The sequence below is a fragment of the Pecten maximus genome, chromosome 3 (assembly GCF_902652985.1).
Source record: "Pecten maximus chromosome 3, xPecMax1.1, whole genome shotgun sequence".
Taxonomy (NCBI): domain Eukaryota; kingdom Metazoa; phylum Mollusca; class Bivalvia; order Pectinida; family Pectinidae; genus Pecten; species Pecten maximus.
Window position 1 is genome coordinate 11261467 of NC_047017.1, and position 22442 is coordinate 11283908.

The following is a 22442-nucleotide window of genomic DNA, read 5'->3' on the forward strand; positions in this document are numbered from 1 at the left end:
CTCATTTTGTCCAGACAACTCCTCCTAAACCGATGGGCTGATTTCAATGAAACTTCACACAAATATAGAGGACCATGTGTAGATATGCATGCCACTTTATTTTTCACGAAATTATGGTTGCTATGGTAACTGGTCACTATAAACAGGTTTTCTGATAAGAACCATAACTTTAAGTTTGTCCGGATAACTTCTCCAAAACCGATCAGCCGATTTCAATGAAACTTCACACAAATATAGAGGACCAGGTGTAGATATGCATGCCACTTTATTTTTCACAAAATTATGGTTGCTATGGCAACTGGTCACTATAAACAAGTTTTCTGATAAGAACCATAACTTTAAGATTGTCCGGACAACTTCTCCTAAACCGATGGGCTGATTTCAATGAAACTTCACACAAATATAGAGGACCATATATAGATGTGCATGCCACTTTCTTTTCTTTCAAAATTATGGTTGCTATGGCAACTGGTCACTATAATCAGGTTTTCTGATAAGAACCATAACTTTAAGTTTGTCCGGATAACTCCTCCAAAACCAATGGGCCAATTTCAATGAAACTTTACACGAATATAGAGTACCATGTGTAGATGTGCATGCCACTTTATTTTTTTTTTTTAAATTATGGTTGCTATGGCAACTGGTCACTATATTACTGGGTTATCTTAGTAAGCCTCTAATTAACAGTTCCATTTCACCATTGCAGATTGCAGGGGTATTAGTCAGCCATCCTGGCGACAGTTCTAGTTTTTGTTGAATTGTTGACTTAAAATATTTCTAAATTCTAAATTGTTATTTTAGACTATTTTACTCTGAGCTGATCTCACCCCTGTTTCGGCTAAAGTTTGAGCTAAACTCATTTCTATCAAAATGGAACCATGGGGTTATATGTTTCAAAAATATATTCTACACTAGTTCTGTAGTTGCGATTTAAATTTGGACATCATCCAGGGTGATTTTTATGTCTGAGCATGGAGATTGAAATACTACTGGGATTATTCTGGAATAGGACTCTCTAATAATAGATAACTTCTGCTTGTGGTGTTAAAGATAGGCTCACTCAAACTATGACTCTCAGCAATGGTTACCTGTAAGGGCTAATCCATTAGAATATCTACCTGACCCCAGGACTCCACAAAAAATCACTTCTATACATGTTTGATTGCCTTCCTATTACTTCAATATAATTTATTAAATAAATTCTATGGGTGGTACCCCTTAACCAAACCTGGAGTCCTGGGGTGGGATAGATGTTTTACTTGAAAACCCCTAATTGGTTTCTAAGTTTCTGCGGGGTCATCTTCAAATGTTGGCTTAGTTGCTAGAACAATACCTTTAGTTGAAAATAATGCTTCACATATCTAGCTAGCTCATTCATAGTTATAAAAATGTAGAGATTTTACTATGAGTATATTCAATTTCACTAGAGAAAAATCCCTATTAATGTAACAGTTTATAAATCTCATTTACATACAGTAAAACTCACTTGTGTCGAACACGGTTGAATCGAATACATCGGATGAGTCGAACGTTTCGTTCGGTCCCGATTTTTTCCCTTCTTTATCTTAGTAAATTAAGCACGGATGACTTGAACACTGTTGAATCGAATACTGCGGTTGTGTCGAATATATTTTGTGGTCCCTCCCTTCTAAACTATACCAAAATTTCCATTTTTGTGTCGAACATCGAGGCGTCATGCTGTCTCAGGTAAAATTTGCTGGCCTCGTCTGATTGACCGAGTGTGACCGATCACCCGTAACGGTGTAAACAGAGCCTATTATTAGTTTCCGGCTGTCGGTTACGCATCATCCAATTGTTTATACAGGTGCTCAGGTGAAGTAAAACGTTCAGGTATACATAACTAAGAATAAAATGTGCACGTTTTAGTCTACAAACCAATGTGTTCTGTTTACTGTTTTGATGCACAAGGCCGCCGAAAAAAATAAGGAAAAAGTAAACGATAAATTACATATCTTCCATCGAAAAATGCAAAGAAAAATACCTGTCTGTCATTGATTTATCTATATATGCCTAAATTCTGAATACGACGATGCAATAGTAACAATGATATGCGGAATGTTTTTACTCTGTTCAAAAGATTGTGGCAATGCATGATTATGCAGCCGATAAAACACTGACCGCGGCCGTCACCTTTGATACAAAATCAGCACGCGTACGGTCGACCAATTTTCCCGGACTGTTTATTGTTTAATATTGTTAAATTTGAGAACAATATCAACGGATTTAAAGATAGATAATATGAGTACAATATATACATTTATATTCTTATAATATATGTAACGTTTTCATAGAATATTATGCTGTCATTTGCGACTCCCGTGTGTAAATCGTGTGTCTATGTCAAAGACTATTTTACGCATGAACTTTGTTTTTATCTGTAACTGCACAATATTGTTTATTAGATAAAGGAATAATTGTTATCATGTACAATTAATTAATTTCTTTGTTATTATGTATTGCTTATTTTCGACTATCTTATCATGCAAGCACTTGTTCTGCATACAACCGATGATAGTTGGGTTTTGTCTCCGTATACAAACACGGATAAGTCGAACCATCGGATAAGTCGAATATTTTGCTTGGTCCCGTCGACTTCGACTTATCCGAGTTTTACTGTATTATGAATTAAACATGACATCAAGAGAAATATACCTTGTATCATCAAGAGATTTGACAAAGTCTGTATGAACTCTCGAAATTATAGAAAATTATGATTTCATATGACTGAATTTACAGAGAGATGAAGACGTACGCTCCTACCTCAGAACAGCCAAAGTTAGAAAGATCTCTGGAAGAACTACGAGAGGAAGAGGTCCCGTTATATGAAAACTTGATGAATGCTGAATTTGTGGATAAGTTTATAGAATTCTTAGCCCTAGAGGAACATAAAAGGAAAGACAAATTCCGTACCAAGACCATGACTTTGTTTAAGGTACAGTTAACATTGCTAAGGAAAAATAGGACTGCTTTGTAGTTTGTTGTCAGGAAAAGTGTAATAACAGATGATTTAGTTTAAATGATGTAAAAATTTAATGAATGAAAATTCTTAAGATTGAACTTAAAACATGTATTATTAAGTGTGAATCAAAATGATATTGTCCTGATTGAAAATGTGTTTCAAATGCAAGATTTCAATCTGAATTTGGAATAAAAATGAGATTAAAATTCTATGTATTATTTTGGAGCAGTTTTTCGAAGAATATTTAGATAAAAAGAATATATGATTTGCATTGTTTATAATTTCAAAGCACGATATTTAGATTACAAGGAATTGATATTGATATGTGATGTATAATTTCAGGGCCTACATCGGAATTTTGGTGACACATTCCTTGAGCTTTTTAAGCCTCATATAGAACGTCTTATTAGTGACACGAGTCATGACACCCACGACAGTAGCCAGAGGTGTGCGATGGAGATGTTGTCAGGAATTCTACGTGGGTCTAAACACTGGCCCTACGATAAGGTACGGTCAATCTAATTAAAATCTAGATGGTCATTCTCACTTTGTTACATGAACATCTAACAACATCCCATATGGGGTCACGTTGCCCATATGGGGTCACGTTGTGATGACCTTTGAGATATGTATTTCACTTTCAATTTGTCTATGTCATCGAAGCAAACCATTTCGTCATAGTAAGCATCTGAAGCAAACCATTTTGGCACAGCATGTATATACATGTAGCTATATGCTTTCTGGGACGAAATGAATTGAAACAAATTGACAGATTATGCAGCCTATGCACTCAAGTCATGCTAATTCGGACAAATAAAATTCACTTCCAAGATTCTGGAAGTAGTCATTTGATTGGCTAATCCAAAAGGTCACCCCGACGTGACCCCTTATGGGATGTTGTTAGATATTCATGTAACGTAATGAGAATGACTATCTAGATTTTGATTAGACTGAAGATACAGTCTACACACTGGCCCTACCATACATTCTAAAGACTGACACTATAGATGGGCTGTAATTGTGTAAAACCTTCTCCAAAATATAGCCTTGTCGAATTAATTACTGGCTCATGATGAAATACCAGCAAAATTTTATTTGATATACGGGTACGTTATGGTATTAAAAGTGATATAAATGGAATAATTTTCCAGGTTAATGGTAGTCTAAGTGTATCTCTTTTTCCATTGGTGGGTGTAGGTGGAATCCTTGTGGAAGTGGACGACACCTCTCCTGAAAAAGGCGCTGAACAACATGACTGTGGAGACTCTGGATGACTGGGGCACATTCTTCACTGTCATATCGGTACGTTACTGAGAAACAGGTGCTGATTTGGCTAAATATGACTTTTTACAGTTACATAAAGTCATAATTTGACATCAATTTTTGTTTTTCTTGAGGTCTGTTCCCTAAGTTTTCAGCTTGCCAGCTTTGTAATGTGATAGACTTTATAATCATGATAATATCATTTATTCTTCATGAGGCATTTTGTTTCAACAATTTTTGAAAAAGTTACTGCCCTTTAATATAACCTTGTTTGGAGACCTCCTCTCTCTGTTTTGACCGAACTCTTTGAAAGGTGGTAGGTTTTATAATTATGATATGTAGTTGTGTATTTCCTGAACAGCATTTTGCTTGAACAATTTGTAAAATAATTATTGCCATTTGTTTATTTCAGTGTATTAGTCTAGTTTGAAGATCTGGCTTAGTTTTAAATGAATCTTTATACAACCCCTTTACTACCCAAGAATTATAACTGGCTGTTACAGTACTTAAATGTTTAAATCAGCATTCTTGTTGTTTTGATATTTGATACATTTTGATGAATGAAGATCTGTCAAATTGGCACTGGAGAGGGGTTTATTGTTAGATCCTGCAGTACCTTGCTGTTTTTTTAAACAAGACAAATGACATCATTTGAGAATGCTATAATTATTTACAGGAAAGCAGGGATCCTAGAAAACTACATTGGTACTTTGAACTAGTCATGGAAAACCCTCTGAGTGGAGAAGGGGGCTCCTTTGGAGATTCCAGGTATGGGCAATAGTTTAATTTTCTGTTTTATGGTATTTAAAGTCATTTCCCACATAAATAGATATACAGTGGAACTTCGTTAACTCGAACTCGGATAACTCGAATACCCCGCTTAACTCGAAGTACCTCGCCGGTCCCGGCCGAATTCTCTCTTTATCTTAGTAAAAAAAACTCGGAAAATTCGAATTCGGATAACTCGAAAAACTCGGATAATACGAAGTAAAAATTTGGTCCCAACAAAAAAAATCCTACTTGAAATGTTCGAATAACTCGAAGTATAATTTTCGTCGATCGGTGGCAAACGCCGACATTTTTTAAGAGCTAGATCTAAATTCCGTTTGTAATACTGAACATATCGGCACTACTAACCTACATGCTATTATAAGTGTTTCATAAATTCATAAAAGAAATTGTCGGTTGAATCTTATAACAACAAGTCTTGGTGATAAAAAGTACTGCTTTACTTACATCAGGTAATTTTCCAAGGCGGTCGCCGATATCAGTACACACGATAGTCAACAACTCATCTACCCGTTCGCTCAAGCGGAACTAATCTCTGACACACCGGTAGATCTACCCGGCTGATGTTTTTACAGGTGTAGAAATGACACAGTCACCGGCGCCTATTAAATCTTTAAACTGCTGAAACAATAGCGTAATTACTGCCGAGGTGTTCAGAGTATAACTGTAACGGTCAGTGCTGTCTATTAAATCGGATAAAACGCCAACTCAGTTACAGTAACATTTTATACGCACATGCGCAGCCCAACTTCCGGTGCTAATACACATGGAAATGGTGTGGTTATCAATAAAAAGTAAGTAGGCCGAACAAACAGTATTTTATATATGTCCAATAAAAGGTAATGGTTCTGTTACGTTTTGTATGCAATCTGTGTTAAACTTAAACGGTTATTTGTTTTGTCGAATTCCGTTTTATCGTTTACCTTTTGCAAACATGACTTGCACATCAGATCGTTTTGAAGTGACTAAGTGAAAGAAACTTTATCGTGACTGTATATCGGCAAAACTACACCAAATTACAAGTGACATAACGAAACATTACATATATATTTACATGTATTGACCAGTCTTCACACTAAACTGATGAGCGACAGAGCGAAGTTATAATGATTATATAATGTTGACAAATATTGACCAAACTTTTCACCAAAAACGATAACTCGCTTAATTCGAACACTCGGATAACTCGAAGTTTTTTCGTGGTCCCGTCGACTTCGAGTTAACGAAGTTCCACTGTATAAGATATATTCTGACTTCTGTTTTATTTGAATGCAAGATTCGAAAATCTGAAAATTGTTTATAGATTTTGATATTTTTCCTTATATGTTAAGTTACTATTGTGTCAGTTGTTATGACTTTGTTTTGTAGTCGGCTGTATGGGATACAGAGCGCTCTGAGTCAACAGGAATGGAGGGTATCAAAGTTGTTACACAGGTTCCTTGACTACCTCATGCCTTACCTCTCTCACCCGTACAAAAATGTACGCGACAGAGTCGGAAGGTAGGGGTTTTAAAATTGAAGTTTGTAGAGAAACCTTGATGTCAACTTAGTAAGTGTTGAAATTAAATCTTATCAAGTAGAGATTATTTTTTGTTGCATTAAACATATGTCTATGCTATAGTAAGGTAGCATACACACTTAAGTCTCCACCTCTATGCAAGGTAACACATCCTTACCTCTCAGACTCAGTGTCATAATAAGGTACCATACACCCTTAAGTTTCATTGTCACAGTAACCTAGCATACACCCTTAAGTCTCCATGTCACAGTAAGATAGCATACATCCTTGAGTCTCCATGTACAGTAAGGTATGATACATCCTTAAGTTTCTATGTCACAGTAAGGTATGATATACTCTTAAGTCTCCATGTGACAGTAAGGTAGCATACATCCTTGAGTCTCCATGTACAGTAACATATGATACATCCTTAAGTCTCCATGTCACATTAACGTATGATACATCCTTAAGTCTCTATATGTCACAGTAAGGTTATGATACATCCTTAAGTCTCTATGTCACAGTAAGGTAGCATACATCCTTAAGTCTCCATGTCACAGTTAGGTAGCATACACCCTTAAGTCTCCATGTCACAGTAAGATAGCATACACCCTTAAGTCTCCATGTCACAGTAAGGTAGGACACACCTTTAAGTCTCTATGTCACAGTGAGGTAGCAAACATTCTGAATTTCAATACTATTTCTTTGGACAGATTACTACATATTTTCTGTACTTTCAGTATCCTGTCAAGTATATTCCTGTACGACTACTGCATGAGTCCAAATAGTGTCACTATATCACCAAAGCGTGAAGATTTCATGAAAATCGTCTTGCCACAGATCGAGGGACTGAAACACATTGTGTTGGATGAGACAGAAGGCAATGGCAGTAAGTCTTCCTACTTGGTGAAATAAGGAACTACAGCTATAGAATTGCTCTTCCTGTGGAGTGTGGGAATTTAGCTTGGGGGAGTGAGGGTGGCATCTAAAATCACAGCTATAGAATTGCTGTTCACATGGGGATGTAGCTTGGGGGAGTGAGGGGATGTCTAAAATGTTAACCACAGCTATAACATTGCTGTTCACGTGGGAATTTAGCATCGGGGAGTGAAGGGGCATCTTAAATCTTATCCACAGCTATAGCATTGCTGTTCACGTGAGGGGAATTGGTGGTGTTGGGGGGCATCCAGTCTCTCTCCAATAGCTATATCATAGCTTTGATGGTGGGTGTGTAATTTTGTGTAGTCGTGGTGGGGAGATCGTAATTACTACAGCTATATCATAGCTGTGATGGTGGGTGTGTAATTTTGTGTGGTTGGGGTGGGGAGATCGTAATTACTACAGCTATATCATAGCTGTGATGGTGGGTGTGTAATTTTGTGTGGTTGGGGTGGGGATATCCTGTCTCTATACAACAGCTATTTCATTGCTATGCCAGTGATTTCACTTTTTCATTGTCTGTTTCAGAGAATGGTGTCGGAACTAATCATGTGTTAGGGAAGGGAGAGGAGATGATGGATGTAGAGGAGAGCGAGGAGGATGAGGAGAGGAAAGCCTCTGTAAGGCTCTGTAAATCTGGTGAGTTTACACAGATTCTCTCCTGTCCTTAATGTGACCTGGTTTATACACAGATTCTCTCCTGTCTTTAATGTGACCTGGTTTATACACAGATTCTCTCCTGTCTTTAGTGTGACCTGGTTTATACACAGATTCTCTCCTGTCTTTAATGTGACCTGGTTTACACAGATTCTCTCCTGTTCTTAATGTGACATGGTTTATACACAGATTCTCTCCTGTCTTTAATGTGACCTGGTTTATACACAGATTCTCTCCTGTCTTTAATGTGACCTGGTTTATACACAGATTCTCGCCTGTCTTTAATGTGACCTGGTTTATACACAGATTCTCTCCTGTCTTTAATGTGACCTGGTTTATACACAGATTCTCTCCTGTCTTTAATATGACCTGGTTTATACACAGATTCTCTCCTGTCTTTAATGTGACCTGGTTTATACACAGATTCTCTCCTGTCTTTAATGTGACCTGGTTTATACACAGATTCTCTCCTGTCTTTAATGTGACCTGGTTTATACACAGATTCTCGCCTGTCTTTAATATGACCTGGTTTATACACAGATTCTCTCCTGTCTTTAATGTGACCTGGTTTATACACAGATTCTCTCCTGTCTTTAATGTGACCTGGTTTATACACAGATTCTCTCCTGTCTTTAATGTGACCTGGTTTATACACAGATTCTCTCCTGTCTTTAATGTGACCTGGTTTATACACAGATTCTCTCCTGTCTTTAATGTGACCTGGTTTACACACAGATTCTCTCCTGTCTTTAATGTGACCTGGTTTATACACAGATTCTCTCCTGTCTTTAATGTGACCTGGTTTATACACAGATTCTCTCCTGTCTTTAATGTGACCTGGTTTATACACAGATTCTCTCCTGTCTTTAATGTGACCTGGTTTATACACAGATTCTCTCCTGTCTTTAATGTGACCTGGTTTATACACAGATTCTCTCCTGTCTTTAATGTGACCTGGTTTATACACAGATTCTCTCCTGTCTTTAATGTGACCTGGTTTATACACAGATTCTCTCCTGTCTTTAATGTGACCTGGTTTATACACAGATTCTCTCCTGTCTTTAATGTGACCTGGTTTATACACAGATTCTCTCCTGTCTTTAATGTGACCTGGTTTACACACAGATTCTCTCCTGTCTTTAATGTGACCTGGTTTACACACAGATTCTCTCCTGTCTTTAATGTGACCTGGTTTATACACAGATTCTCTCCTGTCTTTAATGTGACCTGGTTTATACACAGATTCTCTCCTGTCTTTAATGTGACCTGGTTTACACAGATTCTCTCCTGTCTTTAATGTGACCTGGTTTATACACAGATTCTCTCCTGTCTTTAATGTGACCTGGTTTATACACAGATTCTCTCCTGTCTTTAATGTGACCTGGTTTATACACAGATTCTCTCCTGTCTTTAATGTGACCTGGTTTATACACAGATTCTCTCCTGTCTTTAATGTGACCTGGTTTATACACAGATTCTCTCCTGTCTTTAATGTGACCTGGTTTATACACAGAATCTCTCCTGTCTTTAATGTGACCTGGTTTATACACAGATTCTCTCCTGTCTTTAATGTGACCTGGTTTATACACAGATTCTCTCCTGTCTTTAATGTGACCTGGTTTATACACAGATTCTCTCCTGTCTTTAATGTGACCTGGTTTACACACAGATTCTCTCCTGTCTTTAATGTGACCTGGTTTACACAGATTCTCTCCTGTCTTTAATGTGACCTGGTTTATACACAGATTCTCTCCTGTCTTTAATGTGACCTGGTTTACACAGATTCTCTCCTGTCTTTAATGTGACCTGGTTTACACAGATTCTCTCCTGTCTTTAATGTGACCTGGTTTATACACAGATTCTCTCCTGTCTTTAATGTGACCTGGTTTATACACAGATTCTCTCCTGTCTTTAATGTGACCTGGTTTACACAGATTCTCTCCTGTCTTTAATGTGACCTGGTTTATACACAGATTCTCTCCTGTCTTTAATGTGACCTGGTTTATACACAGATTCTCTCCTGTCTTTAATGTGACCTGGTTTACACAGATTCTCTCCTGTCTTTAATGTGACCTGGTTTATACACAGATTCTCTCCTGTCTTTAATGTGACCTGGTTTATACACAGATTCTCTCCTGTCTTTAATGTGACCTGGTTTATACACAGATTCTCTCCTGTCTTTAATGTGACCTGGTTTACACACAGATTCTCTCCTGTCTTTAATGTGACCTGGTTTATACACAGATTCTCTCCTGTCTTTAATGTGACCTGGTTTATACACAGATTCTCTCCTGTCTTTAATGTGACCTGGTTATACACAGATTCTCTCCTGTCTTTAATGTGACCTGGTTTATACACAGATTCTCTCCTGTCTTTAATGTGACCTGGTTTACACACAGATTCTCTCCTGTCTTTAATGTGACCTGGTTTACACACAGATTCTCTCCTGTCTTTAATGTGACCTGGTTTATACACAGATTCTCTCCTGTCTTTAATGTGACCTGGTTTATACACAGATTCTCTCCTGTCTTTAATGTGACCTGGTTATACACAGATTCTCTCCTGTCTTTAATGTGACCTGGTTATACACAGATTCTCTCCTGTCTTTAATGTGACCTGGTTTACAACAGATTCTATCTTCCTGTCCTTTAATGTGACCTGGTTATACACAGATTCTCTCCTGTCTTAATGTGACCTGGTTATACACAGATTCTCTCCTGTCTTTATGTGACCTGGTTTACACAGATTTCTCTCCTGTCTTTAATGTGACCTGGTTTATACACAGATTCTCTCCTGTCTTTAATGTGACCTGGTTTACACACAGATTCTCTCCTGTCTTTAATGTGACCTGGTTTACACACAGATTCTCTCCTGTCTTTAATGTGACCTGGTTATACACAGATTTCTCCTGTCTTTATGTGACCTGGTTTATACACAGATTCTCTCCTGTCTTTAAATGTGACCTGGTTTATACACAGATTCTCTCCTGTCTTTAATGTGACCTGGTTTACACAGATTCTCTCCTGTCTTTAATGTGACCTGGTTTACACAGATTCTATCCTGTCTTTAATGTGACCTGGTTTATACACAGATTCTCTCCTGTCTTTAATGTGACCTGGTTTATACACAGATTCTCTCCTGTCTTTAATGTGACCTGGTTTATACACAGATTCTCTCCTGTCTTTAATGTGACCTGGTTTATACACAGATTCTCTCCTGTCTTTAATGTGACCTGGTTTACACAGATTCTCTCCTGTCTTTAATGTGACCTGGTTTATACACAGATTCTCTCCTGTCTTTAATGTGACCTGGTTTATACACAGATTCTCTCCTGTCTTTAATGTGACCTGGTTTACACACAGATTCTCTCCTGTCTTTAATGTGACCTGGTTTATACACAGATTCTCTCCTGTCTTTAATGTGACCTGGTTTACACACAGATTCTCTCCTGTCTTAATTGGACCTGGTTTCAAATTTTCTTGTCTTTGTGACTGGTTTATACAAGTTCTTCCTGCTTATGTTGACCTGTTTTAATTCTCCGGTTTAATGTACCTGTTTATAACATGACCTTTTCCTAGATTATTCTGCCTGTATGTGACCTGTTTTCCGATTCCGTCTTTATGTGACCTGGTTTTACACAGATTCTCTCCTGTCTTTAATGTACCTGGTTTATACACAGATCTCTCCTGTCTTTAATGTGACCTGGTTTATACACAGTTCTTCTCTTTACTGTTTAACACAGTTTACTCCGATTTTCCTGACTTTTTATACACGATTCTATCTCTTAATGTACCTGTTTACACAGATTTACCTGTTTTAACCTTTTTCGCTTTTTAATGTGACCTGGTTTAACGATTCTTCCTTTTTAAGTACCTGTTTTCCGTATTTTTGCTTGTGTAACGACTTTATACCTGTCTCTATGCCTGTATTAAGATCTGTTTATCATTTTCCTGCTTCTTTAATGTGACCTGGTTTATACACAGATTCTCTCCTGTCTTTAATGTGACCTGGTTTACACACAGATTCTCTCCTGTCTTTAATGTGACCTGGTTTATACACAGATTCTCTCCTGTCTTTAATGTGACCTGGTTTATACACAGATTCTCTCCTGTCTTTAATGTGACCTGGTTTATACACAGATTCTCTCCTGTCTTTAATGTGACCTGGTTTACACACAGATTCTCTCCTGTCTTTAATGTGACCTGGTTTACACAGATTCTCTCCTGTCTTTAATGTGACCTGGTTTATACACAGATTCTCTCCTGTCTTTAATGTGACCTGGTTTACACACAGATTCTCTCCTGTCTTTAATGTGACCTGGTTTATACACAGATTCTCTCCTGTCTTTAATGTGACCTGGTTTACACAGATTCTCTCCTGTCTTTAATGTGACCTGGTTTTACACAGATTCTATCCTGTCTTTAATGTGACCTGGTTTACACACAGATTCTCTCCTGTCTTTAATGTGACCTGGTTTACACACAGATTCTCTCCTGTCTTTAATGTGACCTGGTTTATACACAGATTCTCTCCTGTCTTTAATGTGACCTGGTCTATACACAGATTCTATCCTGTCTTTGATGTAACCTTAATGTTTCCTGGTTCCAGTTATGTTAATGTGGGGAGTTCTGACAGTCTGATTCTATCTTTTGTATAAGGTTACCTTGTTTCAGTATGCTGTTGGAATACATTTGTAACCCCGACTCAAAAGACTTTAGTAAACCTAAAATGTTCCCATATAATAAATTCAGTTGCCTTAAATCACTCTTTGCTTTAAACAAGTGATTTTAAATGCTTTTCAGGTCAAAAGGTCAAATATTGCTGGCCACATTTCCAGTTATTAGTTAAACTTTAGACTGGCTGAGAAAACTTCTAGGATAAATTTTATTAGTATTTACTGTGTTATATAACCTGATGTATTTAATTACAGTGATGAAGTGGGTACTTAATAGCCTAAGTTTACTGATGAACTTCACATCAGCACCACCAGAGTTCTTTCAGCTTCTACCCTATTGTAAGTCTTTATCATCCAGAGTACATAGCAATTATCTTTAAATGAAATCTAAATGGTTAGCAACTGTCAACTATCCTATTGCTCTTTTGTGTAAAGAAAATGTTTAGTTAATGTTTTGAAATGTAAATTAATTCATTTAGTTTTACGTGCAAATTAACTGAGAAGGATACACTGTTAAAGGAAAAATACCAAAGTGTCAATAATTACAAAATGATGCTCTTAACCATGTCTATTTGACTAACCTGGGTATAATGACTTTGTCAGATGTGTACATTGGAGAGTGAGACTCGTGACGAGGAGCTGAAAATGGATTGTACGCTGGCTCTGTCATACTTCGCCCAGTCCCTCGTCCAGCCGGACATGGTCCCTTTAGCTCTAACAACTGTCAGAGAGGTAAGAGATACTGACCACTGGTCAGTTATATAAAGGTGATGTGGACAGACCCTACCATCTGTACTACGTACTACAGTAAATGTTAATTTAGAGTCGTTCTATGTTTTTTCTGACTTTTGAAGAATGCATCAAAATTGCAAAAAAATATATATATAAAAAATATATATATATATATGAACTATGTTAATTATATGGAAATTGTTGTTTACTGTACTGTAAATGTTGGATGTCTCTGTTATCTGTAAATGTTTATTTTTGTGTAATCTGTAAATGTTGGATGTTTGTGTTATCTGTAAATGTTGGATGTTTGTATTATCTGTAAATGTTGGATGTTTGTATTATCTGTAAATGTTAATTTTTGTGTAATCTGTAAATGTTGGATGTTTGTATTATCTGTAAATGTTAATTTTTGTGTAATCTGTAAATGTTAATTTTTGTGTAATCTGTAAATGTTGGATGTTTGTATTATCTGTAAATGTTAATTTTTGTGTAATCTGTAAATGTTAATTTTTGTGTAATCTGTAAATGTTAATTTTTGTGTTATCTGTAAATGTTGGATGTTTGTGTTATCTGTAAATGTTGGATGTTTCTGTTATCTGTAAATAATGGATGTTTCTGTTATCTGTAAATGTTAATTTTTGTGTAATCTGTAAATGTTAATTTTTGTGTTATCTGTAAATGTTGGATGTTTGTGTTATCTGTAAATGTTGGATGTCTCTGTTATCTGTAAATGTTGGATGTTTGTGTTATCTGTAAATGTTGGATGTTTGTATTATCTGTAAATGTTAATTTTTGTGTAATCTGTAAATGTTGGATGTTTGTATTATCTGTAAATGTTGGATGTTTCTGTAATCTGTAAATGTTAATTTTTGTGTAATCTGTAAATGTTGGATGTTTGTGTTATCTGTAAATGTTGGATGTTTGTGTTATCTGTAAATGTTGGATGTTTGTATTATCTGTAAATGTTAATTTTTGTGTAATCTGTTAATGTTGGATGTTTGTGTTATCTGTAAATGTTGGATGTTTCTGTTATCTGTAAATAATGGATGTTTCTGTTATCTGTAAATGTTAATTTTTGTGTAATCTGTAAATGTTAATTTTTGTGTTATCTGTAAATGTTGGATGTTTGTGTTATCTGTAAATGTTGGATGTTTGTGTTATCTGTAAATGTTGGATGTTTGTATTATCTGTAAATGTTAATTTTTGTGTAATCTGTAAATGTTGGATGTTTGTATTATCTGTAAATGTTAATTTTTGTGTAATCTGTAAATGTTAATTTTTGTGTTATCTGTAAATGTTGGATGTTTGTGTTATCTGTAAATGTTGCATGTCTCTGTTATCTGTAAATGTTGGATGTTTGTGTTATCTGTAAATGTTGGATGTTTGTGTTATCTGTAAATGTTGCATGTCTCTGTTATCTGTAAATGTTGCATGTCTCTGTTATCTGTAAATGTTGGATGTTTGTGTTATCTGTAAATGTTGGATGTTTGTGTTATCTGTAAATGTTGGATGTTTGTATTATCTGTAAATGTTAATTTTTGTGTAATCTGTAAATGTTGGATGTTTGTGTTATCTGTAAATGTTGGATGTTTCTGTTATCTGTAAATAATGGATGTTTCTGTTATCTGTAAATGTTAATTTTTGTGTAATCTGTAAATGTTAATTTTTGTGTTATCTGTAAATGTTGGATGTTTGTGTTATCTGTAAATGTTGGATGTTTCTGTAATCTGTAAATGTTGGATGTTTGTGTTATCTGTAAATGTTGGATGTTTGTATTATCTGTAAATGTTAATTTTTGTGTTATCTGTAAATGTTGGATGTTTGTGTTATCTGTAAATGTTGCATGTCTCTGTTATCTGTAAATGTTGGATGTTTGTATTATCTGTAAATGTTAATTTTTGTGTTATCTGTAAATGTTGGATGTTTGTGTTATCTGTAAATGTTGCATGTCTCTGTTATCTGTAAATGTTGGATGTTTGTGTTATCTGTAAATGTTGGATGTTTGTATTATCTGTAAATGTTAATTTTTGTGTAATCTGTAAATGTTGGATGTTTGTGTTATCTGTAAATGTTGGATGTTTCTGTTATCTGTAAATAATGGATGTTTCTGTAATCTGTAAATGTTAATTTTTGTGTAATCTGTAAATGTTAATTTTTGTGTTATCTGTAAATGTTGGATGTTTGTGTTATCTGTAAATGTTGGATGTTTCTGTAATCTGTAAATGTTAATTTTTGTGTTATCTGTAAATGTTGGATGTTTGTGTTATCTGTAAATGTTGGATGTTTCTGTTATCTGTAAATAATGGATGTTTCTGTTATCTGTAAATGTTAATTTTTGTGTAATCTGTAAATGTTAATTTTTGTGTTATCTGTAAATGTTGGATGTTTGTGTTGTCTGTAAATGTTCGATGTTTCTGTTATCTGTAAATAATGGATGTTTCTGTTAAAAGATATTTTGTTTACTAAATAGTTGTTTGTACACAACATTTAAAAACCCCGTCACAGTCTTCATGTTAGTAAATATCTATTTCTAACCTCGCGCCTTTGATCACGTGATGTTCTTGACCAATGGAAATACGTCGGGGGATAGCGCCACCTGCATTCATTTTCAAGCAGCGTGATTATTTGTAGCAGCAGTGTTTTATTCATCATTATTTTCTCCTATTGTTTACTTTCGTCGCAACAACTCCTATTGACTTTTGAACTTACGAGTGTTTTGCCTGGAGTTGTCGTCTCCTACGACAGTGAAGTACACACCAATAACGGTATTTACACGTGGGTTGTGTTTGGTTACATTTTTATCGACGTGTGTCGAGGACATTTCCTTTAGTTTACATTGACGAATGTCATTCGTCATCGAGCTGTGTATTTCCTATATGGATCCTAACAGTCTTTATGCAACCACGATTTGTGTTTTCTTTGCTATCGGGATCTAACTTTGTGTGTGACTTATTCGTGCTAGTGGAAATCGAAAGACATCAGTTTGTAAACTTTCTCGGGTCATCTAACATGGCGACCAAGCAGGTCAGGAACGCGTCACTACCAGCAGCTTGGTGCGCGATCCCAGGATTCCGTGCGGGATTCAAGATGGCAGCGCCCATGTCTTGTCGAACACTGTAGGGCATTGCATCGTCTTCTTTGGCGTTTACGGTTAATTTTGTAGGGGTAATTATCTGATTTAAGGAAAAATAATTAAGGAACTACACGTACAACATTATTAGTCTAGATTTCCATCTCGCGATATTACGACATGCAGTGTACTCGGAACTAACCGAACAACTTAACTAGTCGGAATTTCAATCTCCCGACGATTACGACATGCAGACTCCTCGGATAATCAACGAACAACTTTGATAACTACATACAGACGACTCGGAAACTCACCGAACTACATTATGCGTTTCCATCTCCCGATGATAGCGACATGCAGATAAAGTGGAAATCGTAGCATCAGCTTACTATGCTTCCAACTCATTACTCTAGTAAACATTTATATCTTCGCGTTCACACCTTCTATCTGTATCTAGCGTTATTGTTTTCTATGTACTTGTCACAGATATTTTTAAATAATTGGTTTACGGCATAGCTGTCACACCTTTTATCTGTATCTAGCATTATTGTTTTCCTTGTACTTGTCACAGATTCTTGTTCATACATTGTGCGGAATATATTATGCAACTGTTAAGGAGAGCTTTGTCATAGATATATAGAGATGATGTTTCTTCCTCACTTTATTTAGTCTGTTACTAGATTGTTATTATCATGTACTAGGTTTAATTAGTTATCAGTCAGATCAAGCCTCTTCTATTACGAGTCAAGTCACTCATCTCATGAGTAATCACAACTTAAAGTCTAGGATCTTCTCAGCAGCCATAAGAAGTGAAGTTTTTCCTTACAATAGCCACCAACCTATGTCGTGTTTTATTTATTTATTTTGTGGGTAATCAGGTCATGTCTTCAACCACAATCAAGTCACTCTTCTCTTGAGTTGTCATAACTCGAAGTCAAAGGTCTTCTCAGCTGTGTCTGCGAGTCAAGTTTCTTCTCATGAGTCACTGCGACTCAAAGTATGTAGTCTTCTCAGTAGCACTTAGTCAAGAGTGTCCCGCACTAGCTACCTACTACTTCGCTGTGTTTTGATTCGTTAGCTTACGTAGTCAGGTCTTAGCTTCTCCAATCATGAGTCAAAACTCTTCTCATGAGTAATCACACTCAGAGTCAAGGGTCTTCTCAGCTGTGTCTGCGAGTCAAGTCTCTTCTCACGAGTCACTGAGACTCCGAGCCAAGGGTCTTCTCAGTAGCACTTAGGAGTCAAGTTTGTCATGCCACCAGCTACTACTTCGCTGTGTTTTGATTCGTTAGTTTATGCAGTCATGTCATTGCTTCTCCAATCATGAGTCAAAACTCTTCTCATGAGTAATCACAACTCAAGAGTCAAGGGTCTTCTCAGCTGTGTCTGCGAGTCAAGTCTATTCTCATGAGTCACTGCGACTCTTGAGCCAAGGGTATTCTCAGTAGCACATAGGAGTCAAGTTTGTCACTACAGGGGTACTAGAGTCAAGTCGCTTCTCTATGGCTCAGTAGGGTCAAGCTTCTTCTCTAGTAGGACCTTTCAGTATGAATGATTTAGAGTCAAGTTGCTTCTCTGCTGTCAAGTAGAGTCAAGCTTCTTCTCTAAGTCAGGCATTTTAGAGTCAAGTTGCTTCTCTGCTGTCAAGTAGAGTCAAGCTTCTTCTCTAAGTCAGGCATTTTTGAGTCAAATTGCTTCTCTGCTGTCAAGTAGAGTCAAGCTTCTTCTCTAAGTCAAGCATTTTAGAGTCAAGTTGCTTCTCTGCTGTCAAGTAGAGTCAAGCTTCTTCTCTAAGTCAGGCATTTTAGAGTCAAGTTGCTTCTCTGCGGTTCAGTAGAGTCAAGCTCCTTCTCTAAGTTTTGAGTACTCCCATTTTCTTTCTTCACCGTGAAATACCTGGAGTCAAGTTGCTTCTCTGGAGTTCATCAGAGCCAAGTTTCTTCTCTGGGTGTTTCTCCAAATACTCAAGTCTTGTTAATTTAAGTTAGCTGTTTAAGCCCTGTACACCATTCAGTATCCTTTTGTATTTCTGCTGTTCAGTAGAGTCAAGCCCCTTCTTTACTTTTGAGTACTCAATTTCTTTCTTCACCGTGAAATACCTGGAGTCAAGCTGCTTCTCTGGAGTCCGACAGAGTCAAGTCTCTTCTCTGGGTGTTTCTCGAAATACTCACATCTTGTTTATTTAAGTTAGCTGTATAAGCCCTGTACTACATTCAGTATCCTTATTGCATTAAGTACTTATAACTTTAATCGTATCTCCTTTTATGCATCGTAATCAGTTTGAGTGTTGGCAGGTTCATTATAACTACCTGTTCTGTGTATGTAAGATCCTTAGTCTTGGCAACCAGTTTGTTGACTTTCTTAGGACATCTGCAACCCTTTCTTTGTCTATTATTAGTAGATATAGTTGACATACGGAGCTTGTTATCCTCTTACATCTTCAGGGTGCGTTCCCAGTACCGAATTATCATCCTTAACACTTTATCATTGGCACTGTTTCCTTAATTAGACCTCCATCAGAAGGATGTAGTTCTTGCATCTGTCTCATTCACAGACGCAGAATCTGTGCTCCTTTAAATACTATCTCACTTTATAGTATTAGGTATGTTTTTCCTCTCTTTTTCAGCTTTATTCCATACGTGATATAACCTTTCAATCATTTGAACTCTTGTCATTACTTGGTTTATCTGCAAGCTTTATACCAGTTACTGTGCCACTGACCACATTTAACTTCTTAATGTCTCATTTTAGAGCATATGATAATTATGGGTGTATATATGTAATATACGGTGCATTAATTTCTATAGGCAAATTTGTGCTTAGTTGTACTGATTATAATCAATAATTTTCTAGTTCATCATCGATTCACTTTATCTACACTCTTAAAAATATTACATTGTCATATCCTTCTTACACATAATTTCTTTCTTGGGGGCTCTCATTCGGTTACTTTATTGTAACCTCTTCGATTTGGCCTTTTAAATTCGGGGAATTTCTTGCCCCCAATTCATTATATCATATTTTGTGTATTTATTTCTTATGTAGATGATATGCTTGGGATCGCCCAAGCTCGGGGGTCGCCTCATCTGAAACAGTCTTAGCAGAACTGCCTGCTTTTTAGCTACCAACTGCTTACTCTGTGGCTTGAGGTCGCTCAAGCTAGGTTTCTCTCCTTTCTATTAGTCATAGCTAGCTAAGCTATGATCGCTCTAGCTTGGGGGTTGCATGCCCCTATTGTATAATTAGTATCTTAATTGTTTAGGTGTATCTTTTTAGTAGTGAGTAAAAATTTATTATGTAATATTGTTAGTTGATGTTATTTAGTTGTAAGAATGAGCAGCCCCTAAGAATGCCAAAACCTTTAGGTAATATTTAATATGAGCCTGAACAAGTTATTGGTTCCATTCAATAAATTTTTGACTTTCATACTGTTTTGGTGTGTTGTGTATAAAATGATATTTTGTTTACTAAATAGTTGTTTGTACACAACATTTAAAAACCCCGTCACAGTCTTCATGTTAGTAAATATCTATTTCTAACCTCGCGCCTTTGATCACGTGATGTTCTTGACCAATGGAAATACGTCAGGGGATAGCGCCACCTGCATTCATTTTCAAGCAGCGTGATTATTTGTAGCAGCAGTGTTTTATTCATCATCCACCATCCGCCCCACCTCCACCTTTGATAATTTGCAGTTTTCTTTACTGTTGTTTGTGTATAATTGTTTATATTATATTATAATTACCTTTTAATATTTATATACTGTTGTTTTGTTTTGATTGCCTGTACTTTTCATGTGTATATGTTGTTTTTATTATATGTGTTTACTTATAATATTTATATTTATTACATGTCTTTTTTTACTTGTTTCGGGCTCATTTGTTTAGGGGTAAGTAAGGCCTCATGGTGAGACAACACCTGGCAAGCTGGTCTGAGCATTGGATAAACCTACCTCCCTGATTCAGGTTGGGGAAGCCGGCTCGCAGCACCTCATTGTACATCTGTGTTGGTTAATTATAAGCTTTATTTTATTACATGTTGTCACATTTTTATTTTTATTTTGGGCTGCTCTTCTTAGTACGGAATAGTTAGAGGATATCACTCACAGTAATGAATTTATCACGCCGTGATATTAGCACTTTTAAATTCGGGGAATTTCTTGCCCCCAATTCATTATATCATATTTTGTGTATTTATTTCTTATGTAGATGATATGCTTGGGATCGCCCAAGCTCGGGGGTCGCCTCATCTGAAACAGTCTTAGCAGAACTGCCTGCTTTTTAGCTACCAACTGCTTACTCTGTGGCTTGAGGTCGCTCAAGCTAGGTTTCTCTCCTTTCTATTAGTCATAGCTAGCTAAGCTATGATCGCTCTAGCTTGGGGGTTGCATGCCCCTATAGTATAATTAGTATCTTAATTGTTTAGGTGTATCTTTTTAGTAGTGAGTAAAAATTTATTATGTAATATTGTTAGTTGATGTTATTTAGTTGTAAGAATGAGCAGCCCCTAAGAATGCCAAAACCTTTAGGTAATATTTAATATGAGCCTGAACAAGTTATTGGTTCCATTCAATAAATTTTTGACTTTCATACTGTTTTGGTGTGTTGTGTATAAACTGTAAATGTTAATTTTTGTGTAATCTGTAAATGTTAATTTTTGTGTTATCTGTAAATGTTGGATGTTTCTGTTATCTGTAAATGTTGGATGTTTCTGTTATCTGTAAATGTTGGATGTTTGTATTATCTGTAAATGTTAATTTTTGTGTAATCTGTAAATGTTAATTTTTGTGTTTTCTGTAAATGTTGGATGTCTCTGTTATCTGTAAATGTTAATTTTTGTGTTATCTGTAAATGTTGGATGTTTGTGTTATCTGTAAATGTTAATTTTTGTGTAATCTGTAAATGTTGGATGTTTGTATTATCTGTAAATGTTGGATGTTTGTATTATCTGTAAATGTTAATTTTTGTGTAATCTGTAAATGTTGGATGTTTGTGTTATCTGTAAATGTTGGATGTTTGTGTTATCTGTAAATGTTGGATGTTTGTGTAATCTGTAAATGTTGGATGTTTGTGTTATCTGTAAATGTTGGATGTTTGTGTTATCTGTAAATGTTGGATGTTTGTGTTATCTGTAAATGTTGGATGTTTGTGTTATCTGTAAATGTTGGATGTTTCTGTTATCTGTAAATGTTGGATGTTTGTATTATCTGTAAATGTTGGATGTTTGTGTTATCTGTAAATGTTGGATGTTTGTGTAATCTGTAAATGTTGGATGTTTGTGTTATTTGTAAATGTTAATTTTTGTGTTTTCTGTAAATGTTGGATGTCTCTGTTATCTGTAAATGTTGGATGCCTCTGTTATCTGTAAATGTTGGATGTCTCTGTTATCTGTAAATGTTGGATGTCTCTGTTATCTGTAAATGTTAATTTTTGTGTTATCTGTAAATGTTGGATGTTTGTGTTATCTGTAAATGTTGGATGTTTGTGTTATCTGTAAATGTTGAATGTCTCTGTTATCTGTAAATGTTGGATGCCTCTGTTATCTGTAAATGTTGGATGTCTCTGTTATCTGTAAATGTTGGATGCCTCTGTTATCTGTAAATGTTGGATGTCTCTGTTATCTGTAAATGTTGGATGTCTGTTATCTGTAAATGTTGGATGCCTCTGTTATCTGTAAATGTTGGATGTCTCTGTTATCTGTAAATGTTGGATGTCTCTGTTATCTGTAAATGTTGGATGTCTGTGTTATCTGTAAATGTTGGATGTCTCTGTTATCTGTAAATGTTGGATGTCTGTGTTATCTGTAAATGTTGGATGCCTCTGTTATCTGTAAATGTTGG

At 36.0% G+C, this 22442-nt stretch overlaps 1 protein-coding gene across 1 annotated transcript in view; it reads left to right on the forward strand.

Moving 5' to 3' along the window:
- LOC117324615 (proteasome activator complex subunit 4A-like) overlaps positions 1 to 22442 on the forward strand; it is a 52117-nt gene that overhangs the window by 24300 nt on the left and 5375 nt on the right. The window contains exons 34-42 of the mRNA XM_033880536.1: positions 2758 to 2953; positions 3323 to 3487; positions 4178 to 4282; positions 4920 to 5011; positions 6401 to 6532; positions 7271 to 7419; positions 7998 to 8108; positions 13057 to 13160; positions 13405 to 13533. Of these exons, the coding sequence (XP_033736427.1) occupies positions 2758 to 2953; positions 3323 to 3487; positions 4178 to 4282; positions 4920 to 5011; positions 6401 to 6532; positions 7271 to 7419; positions 7998 to 8108; positions 13057 to 13160; positions 13405 to 13533 (1183 nt within the window). The remainder of the gene's footprint in view (positions 1 to 2757; positions 2954 to 3322; positions 3488 to 4177; positions 4283 to 4919; positions 5012 to 6400; positions 6533 to 7270; positions 7420 to 7997; positions 8109 to 13056; positions 13161 to 13404; positions 13534 to 22442) is intronic.